Raw genomic sequence first — 19,362 nt, 5'->3', positions numbered from 1 at the left:
TGGATTTCTGTGCTTCTATATGCAGCATAGGCAGATCCTGGCTGGTGGAAAGCGTCAACAGAAGGCTGTACATTCTAGGGATGTGCCTGGATTCAGTTCATGGGGGGCTCAAACTAAGCTGAGGTTCTGAGCATAAGACAATGGGAACTGGATCTTGAACATCAGTTCCAGCCATTTTCAAGATTTATAGGCAAGGGATTGTCAAACAAATGGCATGAGGGACCGAACATTGCCATGAGGGACATGTACTAATGGACATGGCCACATTTGATCAGTAATGTCAGCCCCTACCTCTTCCCCTTTATCAACATACACATTTAAGCTGGGAATCCCCAGATGACAGTTGGATAGGTCAGATGAGGTTGCTAGGAAGTCAGTGGCCACTGGCTCCCTAAAAAACAGCCTAAGTGGGTAGTTATAACATTTAGCAGCAGTAGCAAAAGCACTGCTAAATGTAACTAGGAGTTTGGCTCAGGAGGCATGTGAACAGAACATTAAGTTCACTGTTCCCCAAACACAAAACAGGCAAAATTCAGACCAGAATTCTAGTTCAGTCCAAATCTGAAGCTCATCCCTAATAGCTGTGTGAAAACATCATAGTACCCTGCCAATTTAAAGTTTCTCCAGCCTTGATGCAAGCAACGATCTGGCTCTTGGGAGAAGTTCTGTAAATATGAAAATGCCTTGGTGAGTGAAAGCCAATCTTGAGGAGTGGGAATTCCTAGGCAGACTGCATTTGCATGTAGACCACCCTGTGTAACACATATATATGGTACTGAGACTCTCTGATTGAAAGAACAGAATTTCAATGAATAAAAGGGAATATTGACAGTAAGGTGGGGCAGGAAAGGACTAGATGATGCTAAAAGGTATGGTAGAGTAAGCCATTTCAGTACATGACAGAAGCCTGTACAACTGTGCAAGACTGAAGGTAAGGCCAGAGTTCAGGTATAAATAGTAAAGTTTACATGCAAAGTGTATATTATCAAAACATATATAGTCTCTTCATCAATGTTTACTTTCTGCTAGCATTGCTTTTACCTGCAGGTGCACTTCCACTCGTGGTAGACACAGTAGTTGTGGCTGCTGATCTTGCTGTAGTTGTAGTAGTAGATGATGTTGTTTGAGTTGATCTAGCAGTAGTAGCAGTAATAGTTGTAGCTTTTGTTGATCCAGTTGTATAGCTCACAGATGTGCTGTTAGTAGACACTGGTGTAACTGATGTGTCTGTGGTCTGGTTTATATGTGTGTTTGAACTTGGACTTTGAACAGCTGAAGTGGTGGTTGTAGTCTGGTTTGTAGGCACTGTTGTGCCCTGGACTGTTACATTTACTACAGATGTAACTGAAGTTGTATTTGTTTCAAGTACTAAAGTGGTAACTTTGGTCTGTGTTGTTGGCAGTATTGTGGTGCTTTGGGTCAGGACAGTTAAATTGGTATAAGGGGTGGCAAGACTAATGTTTGTGACTGGTGCTGTAATGGTGGGTGTTGTCTGGTTAGTAGGAATGTTTGGACTTGTTACATTTACACTAGATGTAACTAAAGTATTATTTGCTTCAGGTACTGGTGTGGTAACTCTGGTCTGGTTTGTTGTTAGCATTGTTGTACTTTGGCTCTGAACAGTTGAATTGACATCAGGGGTGCTTATATGTGTGACTGGAGCTTGAGTGGAGATCACAGTCTGGTTTGCAGGTCCTTTTGGACTTGTTATGTTTACACTAGATGTGACTAAAGTAATATTTACTTCAGGTACTGGGGTGGTAACTGTGGTCTGGTTTGTTGGTAGCATTGTTGTACTTTGGCTCTGAACAGTTGAATTGACACCAGGGGTGCTTATATGTGTGCCTGGAGCTTGAGTGGAGATCACAGTTTGGTTTGTAGGTCCTTTTGGACTTGTAATGTTTACACTAGATGTGACTAAAGTAGTATTTACTTCAGGTACTGGGGTGGTAACTGTGGTCTGGTTTGTTGGTAGCATTATTGTGCTTTGGCTCTGACCAGTTGAATTGACATCAGGGGTGCTTATATGTGTGACTGGAGCTTCAGTGGTGATCACAGTCTGGTTTGTAGGTGCTGTTAGACTTGTTCCCTGACTTGTTACATTTACATTAGGGGTGACGAAAGTTGTGTTTGTCTCAGGCACTGGAGTCATTGTTGTGGTCTGGTTTACAGGCGGTGTTGGGCTTGGGCTTTGAATAGTTTCATTTACACCAGTTGTGACACTGCTGGCATTAGTGACAGGAACTAGGGTGGTGACAGAGGACTCATTTCCTGAAGGTGTGCCTGTATATTCCGCTGTTGTATTGTTAGGTTGAGGAGTAGTTGGAGCTCCAGTTGTCATATTTATGGCTACAAAAATGAAAAATGTTATTGTCATGATATGCCTCTTAAGTTTCTTAGGACCATAAATACAAAGACTATAAAAGAAAAAAAAAGCGTAAAAAACGATGCACTTATTAGTAATGCATTAGAGATGATAAATGCCCGAACATAGATTTTACTGACATACAGTTAGAAGGAAAACTCTAATTTAGTATACAGGTCATAACTGTTACACTAGCTATTTGCTATTATTTACAAAACAGAAGCAGTTAAAGGTCTCTATTAATGCCTGATACAGTTCTTGCTGTATATATGGTTAACCCGGAGCATAGTGTTTTCATTACAAAACTGAAGTACTACTTTAAACTAAATTCCACTTTGATTCCAACTTGGTCCGTATTAGAAATACTAAGTTCTCAAAGGATGTGCAGGAAGGAAGAAAAACTTTGCATTTCTAGGTAGAAATTATACTTTTGAAAAACTTCTTTAACACCAATGAACTCATTCATTATAAATGTCTTAAGGGTTCTGTGTAGCAAGTGGACTATTGCACTTACACCGAAAGTGTCCAAGATATGTAATATCCTAGGATAAGCCAATTTACAACTGGACTGTCATAAATAAATACACAGGAAGAACCTATCCATTTACTACAAAATGATCTAGCAATCAAGTTTAAAACCAGTATGAACTGTTCTCAGGGGTGTTGCCAGGTGGGAAAAAGACCAGGGGCTTCAGCCCAGAGTTAAAAGGGGGGTGGGGGGTGGTAGTGAGGTGGGGTGGTCAGGGGTGGGCTCGGGGAGGGTGATAGCCTCACTTGCTTAACATTAATCTACCTGACACATACACTGACCTATCTGACATACACTGACCTATCTGACACATACACTCACCTACCTGACACATACACTGACACATACAATGACCTATCTGACATAAACTGACCTATCTGACAAATACACTGACCTACCTGACATATACACTGACCTACCTGACATATACACTGACCTAGCTGACACATATACACTGACCTATCTGACACATACACTGACCTACCTGACATATACACTGACCTACCTGACATATACACTGACCTATCTGACACATACACTGATCTACCTGACATACACTGACCTATCTGACAGACACTGACCTATCTGACACATACACTGATCTACCTGACATACACTGACCTATCTGACAGACACTGACCTATCTGACACATACACTGACCTATCTGACACATACACTGACCCGCCTGACACATACACTGTCCCGCCTGACACATACACTGACCTGTCTGACACATACAATGACCTAATTGACATATACACTGACCTACCTGACATATACACTGACCTACCTAACATACATGACTGACCTGACTGACATACATGACTGACCTACCTGACATACATGACTTACCTGACTGACATGCATGACTGACATACATGACTGACCTACCTGACATACATAACTGACATGGCTGACATGACTTACCTACCTGACATACATGACTGACATACTTGACTGATCTATCTAACATACACAGATTGTTGCTGCTCAATGCTCAGCCTTACCTGTTGTGCCAGAGTACACTCATCCCAGGCCTCGGCATTCACCACCACACAGACAGCTCTGCAGGCACCAGGCATCCAGAGCCAGGATAGAAGAGCCGCCCCCCAATTTACACAGAGCGAGCAGCTCGGCTGGGATTTCCCAGTGCTCAGCACAGCCGTAGTGTCATTCCCACCTGGACCCGGCAGCGCCTATGATGGAGTCTCAGCATTGGACGAGTGTGTGTGACATCCATCATAGGAGCTGGGTCTCGGAGGCAGGACTTTTTGTACTTCACTCAGCTGTGCTGGCTAGAGATCATTTCCTGTTGCCGCGGCTAGGGGCTAATAATGCATTTAGAGATTTCGAGACCCAGGACTTTTTGGGGGCACACTCGGTGCTCCAGCCCACCCGAAACCCCCCCCGATGCCACTGACTGTGCCATACTGTTTTGGCTAAGAAAATATAAATATATGAAACCTGAATTAAATGGAAGCCCACATGGTTAATATAAATGCTTCTATGTTCGGAAAAAAACAAAACACTGGAAAAAGCCAAAGAGTTGGCCAATTGCTGTTACTTTTCTATTTATCTATTCTGTCAAATAGCATTTATTGTGAAAAGAACAGATACGGGCATTTGGCTTACCAGTACACTGTAGATAGCCGTCACCTTCATATCCTGGCATACAATGGCAGGTGTAGTTTCCTGGTAAGTTAGTGCAATTGGCGTTCACAGCACATGGAGAAGTAGCATTGGCGCACTCATCAATATCTAAAAATGGATACAGTATACAGATATCATACACTGCTCTTCTGTTTACCTTTATTACCTTAAACACTTGCATGCCCGTATGTTTGTATGCATGGAGGCAGATTATGTTTTCTACATTACTATGATTTTTTTTTTTACCAAGGTTGTCAAAGTATTTCAGCTTAGGGGTGCTTAGTAAAACAAAAATGAGTTATAGGAACAGTCAGTTTCTAATTTACAGTGTATACACTTCTATGAAACAACTCCAAACATCCCTTTTCAAAATGAGAGTTCCTACTAACAGACAATGGAGATAAATGAAAACACAAATGCCATTACCATCGCATTTAGAGCTATTGAGTGCATTCACTTTGTAGCCATCCTTGCAGCTGCAAATGTGTCCCCCAAGAAAGCTGGTGCAGTTGTGTTCACATTGTGATGTGTTTAGAAGGCATTCATCTAAAACTAAATTAGAAAAAAATATAGTATGGTAAAATAAAGTATATTAACATATGTAACTTTGGACGCACACTAAAGAATGAACAAAAATCACAAGAAGATAGCTTTTCTTTCTTAAGTAACAGAAGAAGAAACATATTTTCTTTATTTATGTGATAAATTATGCTAAAGGCATTTGTAAGAAGAGTGATGATGTTGCTCCATCTATATAGAGATGACCTAAATTGTATTATCAGTCTTGCAGTTATGCAGCATATGTATTTAATACTTATTAATGCACTTAATACTTATTAATATTTATAGCTTAAATGGTTACAAATATTAGGTATAGTGCTGAAACAACAGTATGCAAATATACAAGAAGCCCATTACTATCAAATCTGATGAGATATTTGAGCCAATATTGCACATGATCAGGGCTGGCATCAGGGGGGTACAACCAACACTCTTGTAAGGGGCCCCAGAGTCTAGAATGGCCCGGCTGTCTGGCAGGGATGAGAGAAGGCAGGGAGGGGTGTATGAAAGCTCAGTGGCTGTACTGGCTTTCAGAATGTGTACGAGTCAGCAGCTGCTGCTGTGTCACTGACATCGGGCTCTTTGCTGCCACCTTTGGTCATTTCCAGCATGTGCACTTCTAGTGTGTTTTGCACAAGAGCTGGGACCAGGAACAGCACCTCCCAAGTAAAGACTAATGTACAACTGAATAGGAATGAGGGTGGGGTGGTGTACATGTGTGTGTGCCTATGTGCATGTGTACATGTGTGTCTGTGTACATATGTGTGTGTATGCATGTGTGTGTCTGTGTACATGTGTGTGTGTGTGTCTTTACATATGTGTGTGTGCCTGTGTGCATGTGTACATGTGTGTGTCTATGTACATATATATGTGTGTGTGTCTGTGTACATATGTGTGTGTGCCTATGTGAGGGGGTGAGGGGGTACAGATGTGAGGGGGGTTGAGAGGGTACTGATGTGAGGGGGGCTGAGAGGGTACAGATGTGAGGGGGGCTGAGAGCACACAGGTGTTAGGGGGGCTGAGAGTGTACAGGTGTTAGGGGGGCTGAGAGTGTACAGGTGTTAGGGGGGCTGAGAGAATACAGGTGTTAGGGGGGCTGAGAGCATATGAGTGTTAGGGGGGCTGAGAGTGTACAGGTGTTAGGGGGACTGAGAGCGTACAGGTGTTAAGGGGGCTGAGAGCACATGGGTGTTAGGGGGGCTAAGAGCATACAGATGGGAGGAGGGCTGAGAGGGTATATGTGTGAGGGGAGCTGAGAGCATGCAGGTGTTAGGGAGGCTGAGAGAATACAGGTGTTAGGGGGGCTGAAAGCGTACAGGTGCTGGTTTGGGATGTCTCTTTTGGGCAAAATATGAATATGAAAGCACCAATGGCTTATAATATACTGTTCATTTACATATATAATGTTGTTAATGTTTATAATAAAAGGTGTGTGCACGGAAGGACTTGATGAGATGGCTAGTGGGCGGTTCGGTGCGACGGCCAGGGGGCATGTTGCGGTCAGGCCTGGGGGGGGTTCAAGCCTAAAGCTTTCTAAGGGACCCCACAATTTATGATGGCTGCCCTACACATGATTATATCATGATCACTATATTGATTGTTTCATAATGGAAATGTAAGGTTTCCTGAAAGTTGCCAACTTTTCACACGCAAAGTAAACAAATCCTGTGGCTAATTTTGCGTGTTTAAAACAAAGATTAAATCAGATTACCCAATGTACCTTGCATAATGTAAATATATCACAGAGCCCTGGCTTAGCCATGAAAATATGTAACTTCCATAATTCATAGAAAGTATCACCAGTATCAGCACAGATTAGAGGTGGTCACAATCCAATAACCAACAGAACTTTGGATCTAGATAGAAGTTTCTTGACAGACGTTTTTCCATTTTACCTGTGCAGATAACACCATTCCCTGTGTAGTTTGCCATACATTCACACAAGAAAGATCCAGCCACATTGGTGCAGATGGCATGCTCAGAACAGTTGTTAAGTGCAGAAGAACGACATTCATCAATATCTGTCAAAACATCACATATTTTATAATATAATATGCAGCATACAGTAACTAATAATGTAATTAAACCATATTTATCAGATTATTATTATTATTTTTATTATTATTATTATATAGGATTGACATAGCACCACCAATATAAAAGGGAGACAGTACAGTTAAAATACAATAAAATACAAGAGGGAGAGAGGAAGGCCCTTAAGAAGGCCCTGCTCATAAGAGTTTAAAATCTAAGAGTGTGGGGCAAGTGGTTCAAAAGGTTATAACTGTGGGGGATGAGGCGATGGAAGTAATAATAGTTAGAGGCGCGATGGGCTTCCCTGAAGAGATGAGTTTTCAGGAATCGCCTAAAGGCAGCCAGAGTAGGAGATAGCCAGACAAACAGAGGTAGAGAGTTCCAGAGGATGAGAGAGGCTCTTGGGAAGACCTGGAGACCAGCTTGGGAGGATGAGACAGGGGAGTTTGAGAGCAGGAGGTCTTGAGAGGAGCATAGAGGACGGTTTGGGTGATATTTGAAGAAAAGATTGGTGATGAGATGTGAATGGCTTTGTTTGTTGTAGTTAGTATTTTGAATTCAATTCGCTGGGCAAAAAACGGAAGCCAGTGTAGGTATTGGCAGAGAAGGGTAGCAGACACTGAGCGGTTGGTAAGGTAAATTAGTCTAGCAGCAGAATTCAGGATAGACTGCAGAGGAGATAACTTATGGAGAGGCAGGCCTATGAGAAGGGAGTTGCAATTGTCAAGGCGAGAGATAACAAGGGAGTGAATGAGTAGCTTGATGGTTTCATTAGTTAAAAATGGGCGAATTTTGGAGATGTTACGAAGGTGAAGTCTACAAGCTTTTGACAATGATTGGATCAGATGTATTAATATATGTACTGTAGTCTGAGCATTTGAGCATTAATCTTTACAGCAAGCACATTTATATAACGATTTAACTATATTATTTAGCTAAAAAACTGCTTTCACAAAATTATCTTTGCATCCTTCAAAATGTAGTCCAACCTTTTCCAGAAATGCAGATTAAACAGGTTCTACTTACAGTTAGTACCAATGAATTTACATTATTACCCTCCTAATTTACTACAGTGTTCATACATACTTTACATTATCCCATTACCATATTTATTGGTGTATAACACGCACTTTTTTCCCCTTAAAATCAGGGGAAAATCATGGGTGCGTGTTATACACCGATCCCCGCTGATTGTGAGGAAAGGAGTGAGCGGAGCCAAGATACACAAAGCTGAGTGTACTTCGGCTAGACTCGGCTCCTCTCGCAATCAGTGGAGGTGGGAGGGACTGCGAGAGGAGCCGAGTCTAGCAAGCGCCACCGACATACAGAAAGCAGGGTGTACCTCAGCTAGACTCGGCTCCTCTAGCAGTCCCACCCCTGACTGTGAGCAGAGCCGAGTCTAGCCGAAGTACACTCGGCTTTCTGTATGTCGGCTGCGCTCGCTCCTCTCCTCTCGCAATCAGTGGAGATGGGCGGGACTGTGAGCAGAGCCAAGTTTAGCCGAAGTACACTTGGCTTTGCGTACCTCGGCTCCGCTCGCTTCTCTCCGCTCAGTCAGCAGAGATCAGCACCAATTTTAAATCAGGGAAATGCTGCAAAGAGACTAGCAAGGCTGCAGATGGACACTGGGCAGGGCTGCAGGTGGACACTGGGCAAGGTTGCAGATGGACACTGGGCAAGGCTGCAGATGGACACTGATAAGGCTGCATTGATGGGCATTTAAATGTAAATTTTTTTCCATAAACTTCCCTCCTAAACTTGGGGTGCGCGTTATACACTGGCGCGTGTTTTACGCAGATAAATACCGTAGTTCTGTTTTTTGCAACTACACAGAACATTTTATATAAAACAATTTGTTCATGGTATTATTTAGGCATCTGAGGGTATACTTTATTATTTATGCTTTATTGCACCCCGTGGTGTTTGACTGTGGCACCTATTTTTAACAGAAATTTGGAGCTTTGCAGTGTCCCACTTACATAGAGGGTGAGTAATCTAAATGCTACATGCCCCATTTCTTTGGAAAACCCTATAATATCTTAATATCTGTATATTCTGCACAGCATGTTCACCATGAGTGGAATTTCTACTACACAACTGGTATCTCTGTTGCTATTTTCAGGATAACGTTAGGATAATAGTCAGTTTCTACCAATGATATTTGACTCAGATACGACTTTGTGACATCTTTATTAACAGTAATTATACATACCTGTGCAGGTCTCATTGACTGATTGGTAACCTTGCTGACAACTGCAATTATAGCTCCCTTCTGTGTTTATACAACTTCTTCCTGCACCTTTACAATATTCAGGTGAGGCGCATTCATCAACATCTTCAACACAAAATAAACTGTATATTAACCTTTGAACGGCAGTCAATAAACTACAACAGCTACTAAAGATTATATTAAGGGGAGGGGGGGAGTATTTTAGTTTTGGCCACCATTCTTTTTTTTTCCCCTTTCATGCCTCTAGGTAATTAAAAAACAAAATTAAAGAAAATGTTCATTGGTTAGTAGGGACAACAGAGACAAGCAGAGTTAATTTTAGCTTGTTCATCATAAAATATAGGAGCATATAGCCTTTATACAGTTGCAGTCCTTAACTGGTGAGACACTATTTTGCTATTTCTTGCTTTGAATCCTTCTAATGAAGTCCTTTCTCTTATTTTATTATCTAGAAAAGTACTTCTCCATTTCAGCTGTAATTTTTTTTTTATTATAAGTAGCTTCCTCAAATTCACAATTTGGTCATTCCCAAGCTCACCTGCCTATACAGTAGTTCGCTATTTAATGAGAGAGTTCTTTGTGGCCACTGAAGCATATCTAGTGAATAGTGGGATGGTAGGTGAGGCTCAGGTAAGACAGACCAGGCTCAGAATCTGAAAACAAAGAAGTCAAGCTTATTGTAACAGAGTTAGGCCTCTTTCACATGGCCGATCCGTTCAGGTCCACCTGTCAGTTTTTCAAGCGGACCTGAACAGATGCTCCATAGAGGTCTATGGAGTGTCGGATGTCAGCGGTCACATGTCCACTGACATCCAAACCGCTCCGATCCGAAAAAGTGTGACGGAGGAAAAACCTACTTTTCCATCCGTCATCGGATCGGGTGATAACGGACTCTGTGGTCTGTCGTCATCCGATCTCCCAGAGGGGAGAGTGAAACTCTGACAGGTCCGTCCCTGCGCAGTGAGCAGAGATGCACCTGTCCTCTGCCTGCTCAGCGGGGATCAATGGAGCGATCCCCGCTGAGCAAGCGGATATCCACGGGGTTGATCATCACTGATCCGCCCCGTGTGAAAGGACCCTAAGAGTGCACAGACACAATCTTAAATCTTTTGTCTCCATGTGCAAAAAAATAAATAAAGGATATGCAGTGGGATAATATCCTTATTAATACAAGGATACTAGTGCAATAACATCAATAATCCGTAATAATAATTGAATACAACAAAGAAAAAAAATTGTGTAACATGCAAGTTCAGTGTGAAAAACATTTTTTATTTTTTTATTTTTTTGCATTGGTAGCAAGTATCCAAAAAAACTTTGACCTAAAAAATCTTCAAATCCACAAATATTAAAGTGCATATGTGCAATAATATTCCATAAAGTGATTCTAGTGATGAAAAAATCCTGGTTGATACGAGGGTGACTTCACACACATGCTCCCCACCCCCATGCAATTGCGGTCACACAGAGTAATTGCACTCATTTCAAGCTGTGTGACCGCACAACTAAGTTTGATTCACATAAACTTTTGAGCCACTCCTGGGCTCTGAGTACAGATATATTCAGCAGGATCCCATAGTACACAGCTTGAGGTGAGCGCAATTGCACAGGGGGGAGCATGTGTGTAAAGTCACCCTCATATCTAGCAGGGTTTTTTCATCACAAGAATCACTTTATGCACATATGCTGCATATTCTTTGTTATTTTTTTTATAAGGTTTTACATAACATGGGGATTGTGATGGATGCATAGGAGCTGTGAATTGACACTTTTTACTCTTTCTTGTATTTACCACACCTGATGTTATTTGTAGCTAGGGGTATTTTAGAGTAGCTTGCAGGATTCTAATACATTTATTTCAGGTAAACATAGTCCAAGGCTTTAAAAATAAAAAGGAAAATTTTTGAACTTTATGTTTGCTACTGGGATTTGGAAAAAGTTGATAGGTGAATATCCAAAACCATCTAAACAATACGTACCTTTACAAGTTCCATTCACCAAGGTAAATCCATCATTGCAGTTGCAATCATAGCTGCCAACGGTATTGTTACAGGAGGCATGTGCTCCACAAATAGAAGCATTTGTTTGGCATTCATTAATATCTGAAAAATGATATAGAATTTAAGATTTCATGCAAATAGAAATATAACTGGAGATGACAAAAAAGGTGTTTATAAGAGGACAACCAGGCCAGTAGTAAGGCAATAAATGAAAACTACAACAATGGTTGTAAGCAATTATGATTGCTGCTTTGAAAACCTACATCATCTTGTGTATGGGGCTGTTAAAAAAAAGCCTGTTATGTTCCATTAGTAGTAATGGGAAGGTCCAAGTTTGAAGACTTACCTAAACATACCACTCCATCACCAGTGAATCTTGTCCTACAGATGCATTTATAGGATCCTACAGTGTTCACACAGTCTGCCCAACTGCAGTTGTTTGTTCCAAGAGCGCATTCATCAATATCTGTGCAGTTTTCTCCACCAAAACCGACATTACACGTACAGACGAAAGAGCCAATAGTATTATTACAGTTTGAATTTAGGGGACAGATCGTGGAATTTGCCAAACATTCATTTATATCTGTAACATATAAACACATAAAAAGAGTTTTCATTCGTAATACTTCTTAGACTATATCCTTTTCCACATTCTCCTCTGAACCAAACCCCCCAAACTCCCAAGGGCAAAAATCCTTGCTGGACATACTGTGTAGCAAAAAACACATGGTCATCCAAAATGTTTACAATAAGCTCCTTACACCTTTTTCTTTTTTCTTTTTTTTACCATTTTAGTCTTCTAAACACACTTAAATGTGGTCATAAAATCAAATTTTACCATAAACAAGAGAATTTTGGGGGCAAAAAAAATAAATACACTGAAAAGCCATCCAATCCTTTTTGCTCATAGCTTGTCTCAGACTTTAGACTAAATCTTACCAGAGCAATTGGCTCCATCAAATCCTGGCAAACAGTTACATTGATAGGATCCATTAGTGTTAATACATAGAGATTGTTCGGGACACACAGTCGTATTCATGGCACACTCGTTGATATCTGCAAAGATTGCAATCATGTAATTTTTTCCAACTGAAGAAAATGACTAGTCAAACATTATATATGTTTATCTATACATCTCTGCTCTGCTTTTGAGTAATTATTGTAATGTTCACAATAATGGGGTCTTTTTATGAATTGTTCAAGGTTCACACAACATTCACCCTGCATTTATGCATTTATCAAATTTAATCTAGAAAACTGTTTAAATCTTGGCTGAAAACTCTGTGAGTTTTTGGTGAAAACATTTATTAATAGACCCCCAAGTGTTTTAGAGTAATGGTCACATTTTAGATGCTTTATTAAATTACACACACAGGAGGATTCTACCTCTAGTGGTTATCTATATTTCCCTGCAGTCATTCAGACCTTTCTAACCAGAATCTGATATAATCTAGGCTACACAGAGACTTGAAATAGTTGAGCCAGTTGCATCGAAATGGTAAATATACAATGAGAAAGATGAACAGTGCAGCCTGTGTGTATAATGAGCAAATATGAATGCCCTTATGTATACACATTGCAATCCAAATATAGAAACCAGGTAGTTTTTAAATATACTGTACTAACATACATTGACAGCAAAACATTTAAGCTGATCTTTTTTAAATGTATGTAAAAAAACATTAAAAAATCTACTCCCCTGTCTGTAATGGTATCTATAGTTCATAAAATAGCTGTGTAGAGCCCTAAACCAGGTTCTTATGCAAACTTTTGGGAAGGAGGTTTACACACTAAGACTAGATTTCTTTAGATTTGAAATGTATTTATTTGCAGGAGAGCATGTTAATTATCTAACATTTCCATGAGTTTATCAATGCAAGTTGTTGGTTATATAGGACAGGGGAACTGTTATACTTACCTACACACAGCCAAGTTGGATCACCTTCATAACCAGGCAAACACGCACAGGAGTAGTTTCCAGGTACATTTGTACAGTTGGCATTTATACTACATGGAGATGTGACGTTGGCACATTCATCAATGTCTGAAAGGAAGAGCGCAAAGCTTATTTTTTCTAAGATATTCTTTTAACCAAGGTAATATCTTATCTCTATAGTATTCAAATAATCTGACTTTACATGAATTAATGCCAATAAAGTGTCACCTTCTTCTGATGTAACAGTATTTATTATGAAGCATGGTTTTATAATTATAGACTCACCATCACACAAGGAGCTGTTCAGTGAGTTTACTTTATAACCTTCCTCACAACTACAGTTGTATCCATCCACATTATTGTTACAGATTTGCTGACAAGTTGAAATATTTAGAAAACATTCATTAATGGCTGCAAAAAAAAAAAACAGAAATATTTAAGATTAGTTCTTTAACATTTATGATGTCAGCTTCTTGGACAATTGACCCTCTCCTTATAAAAAATCTGCTAATGCACAGAGATTCTTTTTTTTTTATATATTCTTTATTTACGGATTTCAGGTAATACAGAAACAGACTGAACAAAAACAGGTTACTCAACTTTCCTTAATACTGATCAAAACATTTAGTACAATGTACGGGTCAATTATAAAAGTACTGTGTTATAGCGTTATGAGCAGTGAATACATTAGGTCAATGACTCCAACTCTCTTTCCGGGCTGACCGCCCAGTGATCTACTAGCATCTAAGTCAATCCCCGAGGTGGTTCCTTTCCAGGCTGTCCCGGAAAGATCCCCTCCAATGGCAGACCATACCACTTATACAAAAAAGCCTGTGCGGCACAACTCCAAGAGTTGACATTCCTCGGTAAGGAAGATGAGGAAATATCGTGACAAAGCCCTGACAATCACTAACATTTTTGCTAAACTGAGGGGTAGAGGGAAAGGGGGAGGGGGAGGGGTGGAAGAGGGGAAAAGTAGGGCCAGAAGGCAGAAGAGGAACAAAAAGGGTATAGTGGACCAGCGTGGTCTAAAAGGGGTAAGGCAAAGATGAGAGACTCCAGTGGATCCCGCGAGCCGGGCCCTTCCCTCTCCTCCCACCCTAGGACTCACAGATAAGTCTTATATTCATCAGAAAACCTAAAAAGATTCCAAGGCTTCGTGTTCCTCCTCCCTATCCCCCATGGACGGCGTAAGCTGCTCCATACGATAAATGTCGCAAATCCTAGCAAACCATTGTGTTACTGCCGGTGCGGACTGTTGCTTCCACATACTAGGTATGCATGCCCTGGCCACATTCAGAAGGTGTTTTAGTAGTGATTTACGGTCAACCGTGTGCACAGAGATTCTAAAAGACTTCCTAAAGACCTATTCATTGCAGCACAGGCCCAAAGGAGGAGTTTCTGGCTGAAGAGATGTCCATAGGAGAAGGCTTCATAACTGTTATTATGGCCAACTGGGAAAAGGTTATCTTAAGACTAGGAGGGAAGAAGAGCCTACAAATTAAGTGTAATATCACTGAATCATTTTACTTGACTGTTAAAACCTATTTCTAAGCTTACAATAAGAACCGGAAAGATTTTCCCCCCTTAATGAACAGGCCATTTTTTGTGATACAGCACTGAGTCAATTTAACTGACAATTGCGCGGTTGTGTGACTCTGTACCCAAACAAAATGTATGTCCTTTTTTCCAACAAATAGAGCTTTCTTTAACCAGTATGAACAACAGATCTGTCTCCTCACTCCTGACAGAATGGAGATCTGTCTATTTACATTGACAGATCTCCATTCTGTCTCTCTCAGGAGAGATCGCAGGTGCCCGATGGACATCAAGGCCACCGGCACACGCATCGGCTCGATCATTGCACTGTGGATGCACGCACGCCCACTAGTGTTCTTAAAGCAGCTGAAGTACAGCTATGGCGATTGCCCAGGGGAGTCAACTGGTGGCTGGTCCTTAAATGGTTAAACACAATAACATTGTATTAAAAATCTTAATGTTATTTGTTTGTTTGACTACAATAAATGAAAGTAGTACCGAGCCAGGGAAATATTGTGTGTGTTACGTCCTCTTTTAGTCAATGAGAATAGGAGAATCGCTCTAGCACTTGCCCAGCAAGCAAATTCTCAGTTTTAGAAATACAACGTAAACTTGGCCACAGAATGTCACAAAATGTAGAGATTAGTTTCCTTACCTGTACAGGTTATTCCATCTCCTGATAAATTAGGAGGACATGGTCCACACGTAAATCCTGTTTCTGGAGCTTTTTTGTCTCTACAGGTGTTGTTATCAAAACATTGGTTCTGTTCACAAGCATTGAAATCCTCCTCACAGTACAGCCCTGTCCATGCAGCAGAACAATTACATCCTGCAACCTGCAAAAAAAAAAAATATATATTTGTGACTTAAAACATATCCTGTATACATACAACAGTGCTTTGAACATTGCCCATTGTAGCTGATATTACATCTTTTTTTTTTTTTTTTCTTACATTGAAAAAATAATGTTTTTACTGCTTACCATGAATGTTGTGGTTTCATTCCCCAAACTTAATTGGCTGTCATACAGACAACTGCCATTGTTGGTACAATTGCAGAGAACCATCGTCAGGACAACTGAAGTAGCGGTTTTGGAATTATTAGCTATTACAGAAACATTAACGGGAGATGAACTGGTGGGAAGCCATACAAGCATTCCATTCTCTGCGTGACAGAAAGGACACATAATTAGTGAGGCATCAGAAGGTGAATTGCTAGTCATGAAATCAAAACAATCTTGGTACTAGAAATCAATGTATTCACCTGTTATATTGATATCAGAGGAGTCTGTCTGCAGGGAAAAGATTACTGTGTCATTGTTGTTATCGGTGGCTGTATAGAACACTGTCACAGATTCAAAGAGTTTGGTCTGAAGAGTGGTTGGTCCGGTCACATTCGGTGGAAAACTATCTGCAATGGAAAACATTGTTTAGGCAAAAATCTTACCTGTATTTAGGGGGTAACATGTTGCCAAGCATCCCAAGCCTCATCCCACCCAACTGAGTTATTTATTCACAGAGATATGTGAAAGAATAAGCTTTCACAGTGGCATACAGACTTGTCATTTCAAAGGACTACAAGTGTAGTATTCAGCACAATTGTAGTCCATTATATCTTCCTCCAACTTTCTAACTCAAAGTCCGTACAGAGGCATGAGCAGAAAGCTGGAGGAAGAGTCTGCAGGAACCTGACACCGCACCCGTGATTCATTGATCGTGAGTGCAATTCTTTGCAGGCTCCTGTGCGTAAAAATAATAAATTACACTTTTTCAAGCAAAAATATGTGCATTTATTATTTTTTCCTTAATGATGAACTTAGCTTTTAATTTTTAGCTTTATTAAATTGGTCTGTGTATGTATGCATGTGAGATAGAGAGTTTAAGCTCTATGGGGGCAGGGACTGCTTTGCATTTACAATATGTAAAGTGATGTATAAATTGATGTTGCTGTATAAATGTCTGCAATAAATTAACTAAATATTTAAAGTCATTATTCACAATTTTTTGAGTGGAAATTTTCATGTCCTTCACTAAATCAGCTAATGTGTTTCATTACATGGTGCTAAGTTCAGTTTGTGTATGTCTGATTTACACTGGACTATATACAGTATATATATATATATATATATATATATATATATATATATATATATATATATATATATATATATATATATGTATGTATGTATGTATGTGTGTATATATATATATATATATATATATATATATATATATATATATATATATATATATATATATATATATATATATATATATATAGTGCAGTGAAAGAGGCACTCACAGGTCTCAGATTTATATATACATTACATTTATTAGTATATATGATTAAAATTTCAGTTAATTTCAGGTATGAAACCATTCATAAACAATTAGGGGATACCAGCCAAAGTGTACAAGAGTACCCAAGAGCTATCATCTGCAAGTTTCAGCACTTTCTGCTAGATATGAAAGCTGGCCTGCCGCCACTTCCCACAGCATTCCATCCATTTGCCCATCTCTATAACGAGTAGGCCTAACTGGGCAATTGGAAAGTAGTGTAGGTAAGAGAAAGTGTACCAAGATTCAACAGTTTTAGGAAGTATTACAACTTTTTTTAGATCAGAGTTCCCATCGTGTATGGGTAGTGTGACACTCCTTAGGACATCTGAAGGTAGGTGTCTTAACTTTATGCATGTTGTTAGGTAGTTTTTTTAATGGGAGGTGTACTTTAAAGCATTTGTGAACACCCTAATATAAAGCCCATTAAATTAGAGCAAATAATTGGGGGAGGGGGAATGGCTATGATGTGGACATCAGTGGGTGGTCCACCAGGCTCACCCAGTACAGTGGTAATCCTGTCAGATTCTGAGAACCACCAGGGTATTGGATTGCCGGGCAATCCACCACGAGGTGCATGCAGCACATTGGATACCAAACGTTGTGTTCCAGGAGTCAGGAGACAGGAGCCGAGAGCGTGTGCCATGCCGATAACCGAGCAGGAGCCCAATGCCTCTAGGATTGGCTATGGAGATGGGGGGGCAATTATTGCCTCCACTATGGAAAGTTAACCCTCAATGGTTGTTTTTAATGCTGGAGGGGAACCCAATAGAATCATCCCTATTAGAATTCTTTAAAAAAAATAAGGGCACTACTTCTCCGTTAGTGGCTTGGGATGCTATGAAGGCTTATTTAAGAGGTATGATGATTAAATAAATCTCTAGCTCATCAAAAAAATGGGAGGAGGAAGTAATGCAGATTGTGAATCAGGCAGAGTAAGGTTTTATCAGCGCTATAGGAGTCCAAGATGCCGGAAGCAACGAGTCAAATTAAGTAGTTTTTAGATGAACTTTGTATCACTAAACTTAAATCAACAGAAAGAGAATTTTTAGATAGCAGTATCTCAGACTCATAATAATAAAGCCCCAGGGCCAATATGGACTGCCTATGGAAATTTATAAAAAATATGGACAGATACTACTACTGGAAGTATTAAATTAGACCTTTAGAACACAAAGACTTCCAGATTCAATGCAAGAAACAACAATAATAGTGATTCCAAGACAGGGTAAAGATCCATTAATGCCAGAATCTTATCTCTTCTAACGTCAGAAGTGAAGATCTTAGCAAGGGTGCTTGCAAATAGGTTATCTAGATACATTTATACTATAAATTCATGGTGATCAAATAGGCTTTATTCCTTCAAGAGCAGCATCAACAAATATTCCTAGACTTTTTTTTAAATATGCAATTACCTATGGATAAGGTAGGCTCAAAAGCAATACTGTTTGGATGCACAGAAAGATTTTGATATGGTGAAGTGGGAGCATTTATGGGCTGTACTAGCTACCTTTGGTATAGGTCTAGGCTTCTTAACATGGTTGGAAATGCTGTATATTGAATCTAAAGCAAGGTTAAGAATTAATAACACATTATCCTTATCCTTTTCACTGTCGAGAGGAACAAGACAAGGCTGAGCCCTGTCTCAACTATTGTTTGCCATGGCTATAGAGCCTTTGGCTCTTACTATTAGACAATCAGCTGGAATTAGTGGATTTTGCTAAGCAGGTAGAAAGGACAAAATGACCCTATATGCCTTTATTTTCTTAGGGGATACCTCAAATTCATTAAAATAACTTATGAGCCTCATTTCTGCATTTTGTCTAATCTCTCTAATCTAATTTGGGCTTTCAAACAAATTGGGAGAAATCGATATTGCTTCCACTAGATGATCTAAAAGCACCATTGCCAGATATAGCTTCACAAATTTAAATTAAGCATACAGTGAAATATTTGGGTCTAGAGGTATTCCAAAATGTTAAGGAGTATATTAATTTGAAATTAAACCATTATTAATTAAATTGTGGATAAATGTCAGAGTTGGTTTAAGCTTCCATTGGCAGTGATTGGCAGAGCCAATTTTATTAAAATAATATGGACCCTGCAACTGCTTTATATACTCCATAATTCTCCCATATAGATTACATAATTTTTGTTTAAGAGGATAGATTCTCTCTTTTG

At 39.8% G+C, this 19,362-nt stretch overlaps 1 protein-coding gene across 10 annotated transcripts in view; it reads right to left on the bottom strand.

Moving 5' to 3' along the window:
• Nucleotides 1-19,362, bottom strand: part of LOC143988215 (uncharacterized) — a 191,110-nt gene that overhangs the window by 113,516 nt on the left and 58,232 nt on the right. For 9 of the 10 annotated variants that reach the window (XM_077487602.1, XM_077487607.1, XM_077487608.1 and 6 more), the window contains exons 24-36: nt 16,109-16,255; nt 15,828-16,009; nt 15,501-15,681; nt 13,592-13,717; nt 13,289-13,414; nt 12,310-12,426; nt 11,717-11,953; nt 11,350-11,472; nt 9,353-9,475; nt 7,002-7,127; nt 4,972-5,097; nt 4,528-4,653; nt 1,042-2,349 (exon numbers count right to left, since the gene is read on the bottom strand). In XM_077487602.1, the coding sequence (XP_077343728.1) occupies nt 1,042-2,349; nt 4,528-4,653; nt 4,972-5,097; nt 7,002-7,127; nt 9,353-9,475; nt 11,350-11,472; nt 11,717-11,953; nt 12,310-12,426; nt 13,289-13,414; nt 13,592-13,717; nt 15,501-15,681; nt 15,828-16,009; nt 16,109-16,255 (3,048 nt within the window). The remainder of the gene's footprint in view (nt 1-1,041; nt 2,350-4,527; nt 4,654-4,971; nt 5,098-7,001; nt 7,128-9,352; nt 9,476-11,349; nt 11,473-11,716; nt 11,954-12,309; nt 12,427-13,288; nt 13,415-13,591; nt 13,718-15,500; nt 15,682-15,827; nt 16,010-16,108; nt 16,256-19,362) is intronic. The other variant, XM_077487611.1, reaches the window with a different exon arrangement.

This window comes from Lithobates pipiens, unplaced genomic scaffold, assembly GCF_037356315.1.
Source record: "Lithobates pipiens isolate NorthernLeopardFrog02 unplaced genomic scaffold, aLitPip1_a1.2 Scaffold_18, whole genome shotgun sequence".
NCBI classification, from domain to species: Eukaryota; Metazoa; Chordata; class Amphibia; order Anura; family Ranidae; genus Lithobates; species Lithobates pipiens.
Note: the sequence above shows the minus strand (reverse complement) of the source record. Positions and strands in the feature narration are given on the sequence as shown.